This window comes from Micropterus dolomieu, linkage group LG04 (assembly GCF_021292245.1).
Source record: "Micropterus dolomieu isolate WLL.071019.BEF.003 ecotype Adirondacks linkage group LG04, ASM2129224v1, whole genome shotgun sequence".
Lineage (NCBI taxonomy): Eukaryota > Metazoa > Chordata > Actinopteri > Centrarchiformes > Centrarchidae > Micropterus > Micropterus dolomieu.
In genome coordinates, this window is record NC_060153.1 from 19,325,790 (window position 1) to 19,336,155 (window position 10,366).

Genomic DNA, 10,366 nt, shown 5'->3' on the forward strand with positions numbered 1-10,366 from the left:
TATGATCTATGAACCAGTCAAACACCATCAGGTGTGACACAGCAGAACAACAAAACCAATTGTAACTCCCATTCTATAATTACAAAACTCCATACTTTGACAACTACCTCAAACTACCACGACAAGCTACCGGTGTTTGTTCCCCCCCCCCCAATATTTTTCTAACCCATACCTCAGCGTTGTTGTAGTAGGCAGTGCTGTTCTTCTCCTGGACATCTTCTCCTCTGGCTGTAAAGAAGGTCAGAGGGTAGAAGTCCTTGTGGGAGGGCTGCTTCCCACTTGCCATTAACTTCCCATCATAAAATAATTCTGAAGTGTAGCTGTACGAAGAGGAAAAGAAAAAGGGGTAAGAGAAAGGGAAGCAGAAAATGAAAGCAAAAAGAAGCGAATATGAGAATGGAGAATATTTGTGCCATGAAAATTTCGATCTTCTCAAAATATAAAACTTAAAAAAGTCCATATGAATTGTGCTCAAGCACAGTTAAACTCGAGTATCCCTCAAGTGTCGAAGTGGAGCACAATTTTGGGAAAACTTTTGTGTCTGCTAAGCATTCAAAGTGGAGTATTTGTTCATATTTAATCTTTTCACCTGTACCAACAGACCTGAACCAACACAGCCCCTGGTCTTAGCTGCCATAATGACTCCCCTTTTATCTCTAGACATCCCAAATCGGTCAATTCTTCACCTCCGTTTGCCCTTTTCCTCCTGACTCATTCCTCCCACCACCTCTTCTCTCGCTTATCTCATCCCTCCTCCAAATTTTCAGATTCTCCTCTCACAGCTTCGAACACAAGGCAGTGTTGAGGGCTCACACCTACTTGATGATAGCTTCATGGGAGCGGTAGTTCTCGCACAGGAGGATGCGACAGGGGTATTCAGGAGGGTAGTGCTCATACAGCCGGTCCAGCAGTGACACATGAAGGTTACGCTCCCGCGCAAACTCGCTGTACACAAATGGACTGAGCTGCAAATAGAGAGAGAGAGAGAGAGAGAAAAGTTAGTTTCAAAGCATGACAAAGGTAGTTTACCGCTCTCTCAAATCATTACTTTTCCTTTCTATAATTTTCAGTTTCGTCTCATGTATCTGTTCCCAGTTTAACAGAGCTGTTTTGAAGGTCAAATGAAAGGCACGTTTAATTTTTCACCAAACACTGCATCAGACGATTTCCTTGATTAGACTTTTCACCTCTGGTTGACGCTTTGCTAATTTGGCCTTCCATGGCATATAAAGTAGTGAGGCCAGTCAGGTCTACAAGAATGTCATGCGTTTTTATTTGAACTAAATCTCAGATATTTCCCTCTGGTCAGACAGAAGTGAGCAAGATTTGTCAGCTGGTTTGACAGGATGGTAGAATATAACCCATTTTTCAACTTGTGTACAGCAGTCAAATACTAAAAGGAACATACAAAAAGGTCTTTTTAGTTCACAGTTTAGTTTCTGGTTCCTCTGGTTTCATTGAAAAGGCATATTAGTTAGGTATAGTACTCAAAATGTTAGCATGTTTCCTTAACTGCTTTGAAAACTACTAACAACTTTGGAAACTATTCTTGTTGTGAACAACTTCAGATGAGCATGTTTCTTTTTTCTCCCATTGTGACTTGAAAGCTCTTCCATCTGGAGTGTACGCCATTCAACAAACAGACCTTGAGTCACAGTGATTATAGTGGAATTTACTCTGAGAGATTTGACAGCAGTTTGAGAACATTCCAAATTCAGTTTTGTTTGGAGTACATATGCAGTAGCCAGTCTTAATCACAGCTGCTCCAATATGGCTCTGCTGGCAAGCCAAGGCAGAATAGCATTTGACTGTTTGATACCAAACTGCAGGGAGCATTTGATACCTCTTATCTTGCAAGCAATAAATCAAGTGACTGAATAAATCAGGCCTATACCAATAACGCTTCCAGTACCTGAGAGTCTAAACTATTTCAATCTGTATTTCCCTCTGGTCCGACAAAAGTGAGCAAGATTTGTGACCATCATCCCAGTGTGCTTAGATTCAAATGGAGGTTACACATTTGCAAAACTGACACCTTTACTTTTTCCTTTGAGACCATCTCTTTAGTTTGAATCTTAATTTAAGCCTGACAGTGAGAGGGGGTCAGCTAGCGTTAATGAGACCCCACACACCTACACAGTACCTAAGGAAGCAAACAATCAATAGAGCCTTCATTGACTATTCAGCTGGTTCTTCCACTGCTGAATGGCAGAGGTAAACTTTTGCAGGGAGTGCAGGCGGGAGAATGTGAAGAGACAGAAATATAAAGGGCAGCATCCTTCCTTTGACTACCTTCGTTCCTTGTAGTGACTAAGCGGTTATATATGAGAGAAGGGAGGAAGGAGAAAAGTGTGAAAAAGTGATTTAGAAAGAGACAGATGGACAAACAGGTGGACACTGTGTTCTAAATCCGTTTTTTTCTTTGCTCTAAGAAATAGCAGGGAGAAAGATCAAGTAATTAAACTATTTAAATGTAGACTCTAGCCTCATCCTCATCCATTGCCTACTGTTAATCCTGTGCACTCTAAAACCAAGGGAGGAGGAAACAAGGTTTAATTCCTTGTGTTGGCTTTAAATTTGTGTTATCTATGGCTAAAGTTGTCTCCACCACCACAGCTCTACAGTGGCTGCTGTCTGTTCTTTAGTATTTGAAGTAGGCAAGAGTGGAGTCTAATCCACAGCAAAGTGCAAATGGAGTTATTACTTCTACTTGATGTCACGGCTACTATTTGCAGCTGTGCTGCATCCCTCCTTCTAAGAATTATTTTCATTTATTTTAGGATATAACGACAAGAACCCAAGACCATATAATGTGCAGTTCCATTATCTGGTAATTAATGAATAAGTAAAGAAATGCTGAGGGTCCCCCCCCCCCACAGGAAAAACTTGCAGCTTCAAAGAAAGAAAAATTTAATTAAATTTTGTAACTGCCCTTGTTGAGTCTTCGTACGCACCTGCATATGGTCTCCAGCCAGCACGATGCGGGTGGTCTTGCTAGCTAGAGCAAAAGGCATGATGGTTTCACACTCCATAGCCTGGGCCGCTTCATCCAATAGGATATGAGAGAACAACCCTGCAAAAACAGATAGGACATCAACATCAATTTACTTAACAGTAACCCCTCACACACAGCATACATATACAGTATCTCACAAAAGTGAGTACGCCCATCAAATTTTGGTAAATATTTGATTCTGTCTTTTCATGTGACAACACTGAAGAAATAACACTTTGCTACAATGTAAAGTAGTGAGAGTACAGCTTGTATAACAGTATAAATTTTCTGTACACTCAAAATAACACATCACACAGCCATTAATGTCTAAACCCCGGTTAACAAAAGTGAGTACACCCCTAAGTAAAAATGTCCAAATTGGGCCCAATTAGCCTTTTTCCTCTCCCCAGTGTCATGTGACTCGTTAGTGTTACAAGGTCTCAGGTGTGAATGGGGAGTAGGTGTGTTAAATTTGGTGTTATCACTCTCACACTCCCTCATACTTGTCTCTGGAAGCTTAACATGGCGCCTCATGGCAAAGAACTCTCTGAGGATCTGAAAAACACAATTGTTGCTCTACATAAAGATGGCCTAGGCTATAAGAAGATTGCCAAGACGCTGAAACTGAGCTGCAGCACGGTGGCCAAGACCATACAGCAGTTCAACAGGACAGGTTCCACTCAGAACAGGCCACGCCATGGTCGACCAAAGAAGTTGAGTGCACGTGCTCAGCGTCATATCCAGAGGTTGTCTTTGAGAAATAGACATCTGAGTGCTACATTGTTGCAGAGGTTGAAGGGGTGGGGGTGGGGGGTCAGCCTGTCGGTGCTCAGACCAGGCCATACACAGCACATCGCATTAAATTGGTCTGCATGGCTGTCATCCCAGAAGGAAGCCTCTTCTAAAGATGATGCACAAGAAAGCCTGCATACAGTTTGCTGAAGACAAGCGGACTAAGGGCATGGATTACTGGAACCATGTCCTGTAGTCTGACGAGACCAAGATAAACTTATTTGGTTCTGATGGTATCAAGCGTGTGTGGCTTGGGGAGCTACAGCTCATTGAGGGAACCATGAATGCCAACATGTACTGTGATATACTGAAGGTCTCTAACATCCACCAGCTCTGTGATGTCATCATGGAGGAGTGAAAGAGTGGCAACCTGTGAAGCTCTGGTGAACTCCATGCCCAAGAGGGTTAAGGCAGTTCTGGAAAATAATGGTGGCCACACAAAATATTGACACTTTGGGCCCAATTTGGACATTTTCACTTAGGGGTGTACTCACTTTTGTCACCAGTGGTTTAGACATTAATGGCTGCGTGATGTGTTATTTTGAGGGGACAGCAAATTTACAGTTATACAAGCTGTATACTCACTACTTTACATAGTAGCAAAGTGTCATTTCTTCCGTGTTGTCACGTGAAAAGATATGATCAAATATTTACAAAAATGTGAGGGCTGAACTCACTTTTGTGAGATACTGTATATTATGGAACATACAACCAGTGTTTTTAAATCAAATGATTCTAGATTTTTGATACTGATGCTTCAAACTGGTAGCTCTCTTTCTAGCAGAACTATCATAGTTCAAGTTTATTTTATTTATATAGCACATTTTAAAACAACACTAGCTGACAAAAGTGCTTTCCGCAATAGACAACAAATATACATGACAACAACAACAACAGTAGAAAAAGTAAAAAATAAAATGTCACTACTCAACTCTGTTTGAAGGCCAATGAATAAAGATATGTCTTTACCAAGGTTCTGAAAGTGTCAGGAGTCGTGGCATTTCTTATTTCAACAGGTAAAGTGTTCCAGATATTAGGAGCAGCTACTGAGAAGGGTCGGTCACCTTTAGTTTTTAGCCTGGATCTGGGGACATCGAGGAACATCTGATTGGATGACCTCAGTGCTTTGACCGGAGTGTGTATATGTAAAAGTTCTGATAATTAATAAGGTGCCAACACATTTAAAATGTTAAAGACAAGTAATAAAATCTTAAAATCAATCCTAAAGCGGACAGGAAGCCAGTGGAGCAAGGCTAAAACAGGGGTAATGTGCTCACGCAATTTAGTTCCAGTTAGAAGTCGAGCTGCTGCATTCTGGACTAACTGTAACCACTCCAACATACAAAGAATTACAGTAGTCTAGTCAAGACGTTATAAATGCATGGATTACTCTTTCAAAGTCTTTGCGTGGCAGGTAGGGCTCGACTTTGGCCAATAGTCTCAGCAGAAAGAAACTGGCTTTTACTACAGAACTAATCTGTTTTTCAAATTTAAAAGCATGAAGATCACACCTAGATTCTTGGTAAATGGACGACTATACGTTCTTCAAGTTCCACGAGCATCTACAAAAGCACTTAAATCCCCAGGTCGACTGAAAACAACAACCTCATTCTTAAGTTCTGATTCACCTATATTTTAAGATCTCTCAGGCAGCTGAGCAAGGACTGAGTTGCAGCTTTATCATTAGATTTTACAGGTAAATAGATTTGTATGTCGTCTGCAAAGCAATAAAAGGAGATATTGGGTTTTTTCAAAATGGACCCCAATGGCAGCATGTACAGTGAAAAAAGCACGGGCCCAATATGGCCCCTTGGGGGACCCCACAAGAAAGAGGGGCAGCAAATGAAGAAAATTTACCGAGGTGAACAGAGAAACTTCTATCCGCCAGATATGATTTGAACCATTTGAGGACTGTGCCCTTAATGCCGACACACTGTTTGAGTCGGGATAAGAGAATGGAGTGGTTAACCATATCAAAGGCTGCAGTCAAATCTAAACGCACTAAAACAGCAGAGTTTCCAGAGTCAACAGCTAAAAGGAGATCATTAAAAACTCTTAAAAGGGCAAATAAAGCAAGCGTTCCCTTATCACTTCATCGTCACTTTGTTAGTCTACAGCACAAACCTCATAAATCATTTGACAAGATTCTACTAAGATGTAACTTTCTGGATATGATTTTGAAAGAAATTCTTTGGAATTACATTATACAAAACATTGCTATGTTGAGAATAAGTGTCAAAATTAATCGCAAGCAAATCAAAGCTCAGTTAATCTAGTTGAATCCAATTTTTCTTACCAATACCCAGACCTAGTAATGTCACTATTGTTACACTAGCACATTAATAAACAATGTTGTTCACCAGGAGTATTAAAACCCTGTAACTGTCACCAATGTGCCATCCTCTGACTCACTTTTTCCTCTCCGACTATTAACCATCCCTGCAAAAAAAGGCAGGGTTTTGTGGACGTTTTGAAAGGGATTGAACAGTAGCCTAACCCTGATCTAAAAAGCTCAAACGGTGCTCGGCAGTGTGAGGGGAGGAGATGAAACGGCATGGCAAATGAGTGCTGGAGCAGGGAGCAGCAAGAGAGGCTGAATAACAACCAGCAAACAGCCTCTGAAGCCTGAACACCATTTCCACAGTAAAGTATGTAGATATGAAATGTGACAGTTGGAAATAATAAAATAAACTCAGGGACTGTCAAAAAGTAAACAAATCAACATAAACATGGGCTGGTAAGAAAAGAGGTGGAGCATTTGTATTTGAGGCAACATTCACTCCTTAGTATCGGCATTTGAACAAATTCCTGCAAAACATGTCCCCCCCTCAAACTATAAAGCCTCAAACCAGTGTTCCCTCTGAATTGTGTGTGCACCTCATTGAAGGATATGCTAGAACTGTTCCCCCAACTGCGGTGCTAATAAAAAAGGCTTTGTTACAATAGCGTACACATTTGCAGAATGTGTATAATTGGGTTTATCTATCAGAGCTTATGAAGTGAGATGTCCCCTCAGAGTTGTAAAGTGGTGAATCAAACAAAAGCGAAATCAAATGAGATGCATTACGGGGAAAAAATGTCTGGAAAATCCATTTAAAAACAGATTGAAGGGGTGGGGGGGTGGGGTATAACATGCACATGACTAATGTCTGGATAATACATATATACTTAAAATCATGCACTTGAGTAATCTCTGAATAGTTGATATTTACAGGATGAATTAACATCCAATCTGCACAATGTTTCTGTGTTGAGAAAGATGGAGTGTTGGTGCTGTTAAAGCCTGGTTTGAGATTTTATGCTTTTTATCACTGCATGGAAAATTACTTGCTGAACAATGCAGCGTAGATGTGCTACCCCTTGTCTCACTTAGTTAATCATTAAGACCAGGCACTTTTGTTGACCCCTACTATAACTAGGACTGGACCCGAATATTTGAACATTCAATCATTGGGTGCACATCCGATTTTCAATTTAGAGATTTGAATATTGATCCCCCCCGCACACCTGACCTCTGAAACTGAGTGATGACAATGCTTGAAATGAATGAGTGATTAAATGCTCAAAGCTTCAAAGCTCAAAAAATGACATTCAGGCCCGCCCTAACTATAATGCTCGCAAATGATGTACATGGGTCATTACAAAAGGGAATGTTTCTCCAGGCAGGGAAGTAGAGATAAGGAGAGAGGCAAGCAGAGGGCAGAGATGGTCTTTATTAGCATGAAGTAGGCAGAGGGGCAGACATTAAAGAACACAGTACTTAATGTTTCACCTAGGATATAGCTGCTTGCCTTGGGGAACCTATTTCTAACCCGGAGGTCAAAATTACATTTCAGTAGGCGCCATCTGTCACCTGACTAATAACAGCATTTGAATTTGGAAACAACAGTGGTAAAAGAAAGAAGGAGCGCGGAATAATAAGCAGAGGTGAAGGAGATAAGAGAGGTACAGTGTTGCAAAAGATTTGGGGGAAATATGTTTAATAATAAATGGCAGCTCCTTCACCTCACACACCCAGTCTCTCACATCCTCCGTTTCACAGCTTCTTTCTACCCTTTTCACACTGGAAAAGTGATTTGGAAAATCTGTTATCTGTGAGTGTGAAAGGGTCTGTGAGATAAGTCTACCTCATACAACAAGCTTTGTAAAGATCAGGTTTGAAAGCTTTGTCACACTCATAATAATTTCACTTATCCCTTTTCTGAGCAGTGACTGAATTTTTAACATTGTTCTTGGATGTGTTCTGGTGCCTGCCACACAACGTGTGGAGCTAACTTAATTTCAGATAACATTCCCTTATTGACTACAGTAAGAGCTGTAGTCTTAAACTTTTATCACCAGGCTGCACGATCTAGTAGCCACCCGGACAGATCAATATTCACCTGAGCTCAGGCAAACACATAACACACATCTGCTAAAAAGAAGAAAAAAAAGTTAAGTATGGAATGATCCTCAAAGTCCACACGATTCTCTGATATCACACTGGCTCAATTATAGTATTTCGTTTAAATAGATTTTGTTGGACTTAAGATCTAATAATTAAATGTGACATTAATTGTAGATAATTACTTGCCCATGACTGCTCAATTACAGGAATGCAGATGAGCCTGAACAGCAGCTGGAGGATTTGGTAGACAAATGCACAGAGCTACATTGCGTGTCACCCCAGGAAACATCTTCAAAATAAAATGCCTCCAGTTAAGAAAAAGGCAGAAAATCCAGACTGCACCCAGAAAAAAAGAGAGACCGTTTTGGAGTTGATGTGTAAACACCATGGACTAAATGTGAGGCTACATTTTTTTTTCCTGCTACAATTCAGAAGAAATTCCTGATGTGGTTTTCAACGGCTTTTACTTTGCATTTGTTGGGTAGAATTAGCTAGCAAACAGATTTCTACAATGAATGAATGTGTATTAACGTTTTAATGTTATTTTTTATCCCCAGGGTCTGATGTCGCTGAAGACCTCTCAGAACATACCTATAGGCAGTCCACCTAACTCGCATGCAACCGAACCCCATACATGTGCAGAATATGTAGAGTTTGCACATGCAGCTCCCATATCTAGGCCATAAAGAAAGAAGAAAATCATCAAACCAAACATATTATAGATAGCAGCATAACTGCCTTTTTTGGGGGGCATCTATGTGTTAGAGGTAGGAGATTTGTTATCGCTACTTAGTAGACTCGCTGGCTCCCAGTTGCCTAATTTCCTGGCGATTTTCATCACAGTCAAACACCAGGAGATCTGGACAGATGAAATGTGGGGAGGAGGGCTAATGATGTAAAATACATTAGAAGCAGGCAAATGGTGTTCCCAAGCAACACGCAAAGCCCCCTCTGCTGACACATTAGAGTCGGTTATTAGCCTGCAATGACAAACTGGTTTGTTTTCCATGTCTTTTACACAACTTAAATTAGCACTGTCCCTCTAAATGGTGGGCTCCTGCCAACAACAGATATTAGAGTCACTGGGGATGACTAAAGAACAGGAAACTGATTGCACTGAGCTGTGTCTGCATATACTTACAATGTGTATTAATTGCATATATTAACAATGTGTATTAATTTACATTTTTATATTGACAGAAAATATAAATGTATCACAGTGCGGTATCATAGACCTATAATAAATAAACTATTGTTGAGACTGCTATTTCCTTCCATTTTGTAGGACTGTATTATACTGAAAGATATTTTTAATATCAACCTCATTTACATATAGCCCTATCTGACACAGAAAGAGTTAAAAATGATAGGCTTTGCTATATTATAACAGACTGAAAGGGTTTTCATATTGTGTACTGTTACGGCAACAGGCAGCGCATGTAGAAGCAGCAGCCAGTCAGATTTTCATCGGTTTCTTTACGCCTTTATTGCAGAAACGTCTCGGGTTACGTATGTAACCCTGGTTCCCCGAGAAGGGGAACGAGACACTGCGTCGGTTACGACACTATGGGAACGCCTCTAGGCGAAGCAGGTCTGAACATGAATGAAATCACTCCAATCCTATTGGCTTGTTGCTAGAACGGTAAGGTGTGACGGAACAACCGGAGGAGTATAAAGCACACCTGTACACACTCATCATTAGCTTAAACTATGAAGCAGGCGCTTCAGGCGGGGAGAGAGGTGCGGCGGGCCGACGCAGTGTCTCGTTCCTCGAACTGCGTCGGTTACGACACTATGGGAACGAGATACCCACTAAACCGTGCCGAAAACCCCGCCTGCCCCTGTGTGCAATAAAGTGGCACGACTAAGAGGAGAGCGCACGAGTGCCAGGTGCCGAAGGAAGGTCAAGACTGTAATACCGAATGAATGTGTGCGGAGTGGCCCAGCCAGCCGCAAAACAAACATCTTGCAAAGAGGCCCCGGAAAGGAGGGCTCGAGAGGCCGCCATGCCTCTGGTAGAATGAGCCCTCACAGCCACAGGTGAAGGCAAACCGCGCACCTGATAGGCCAGGGAAATAGTCTGAACAATCCAGTTGCTAATAGTATGTTTGGATGCAGGGAGCCCGGCCCTGGGAGACCCAAAACACACTAGCAGCTGGTCAGCCTTCCTCCAACGGGAGGACCTCAGAGTG

The 10,366-nt window shown here is 41.4% G+C and overlaps 1 protein-coding gene across 1 annotated transcript in view; it reads right to left on the reverse strand.

Moving 5' to 3' along the window:
- The window catches only part of helz (helicase with zinc finger), a 57,691-nt gene that overhangs the window by 20,288 nt on the left and 27,037 nt on the right, over positions 1–10,366 (reverse strand). The window contains exons 16-19 of the mRNA XM_046047341.1: positions 5,645–5,720; positions 2,955–3,073; positions 820–965; positions 173–320 (exon numbers count right to left, since the gene is read on the reverse strand). Of these exons, the coding sequence (XP_045903297.1) occupies positions 173–320; positions 820–965; positions 2,955–3,073; positions 5,645–5,720 (489 nt within the window). The remainder of the gene's footprint in view (positions 1–172; positions 321–819; positions 966–2,954; positions 3,074–5,644; positions 5,721–10,366) is intronic.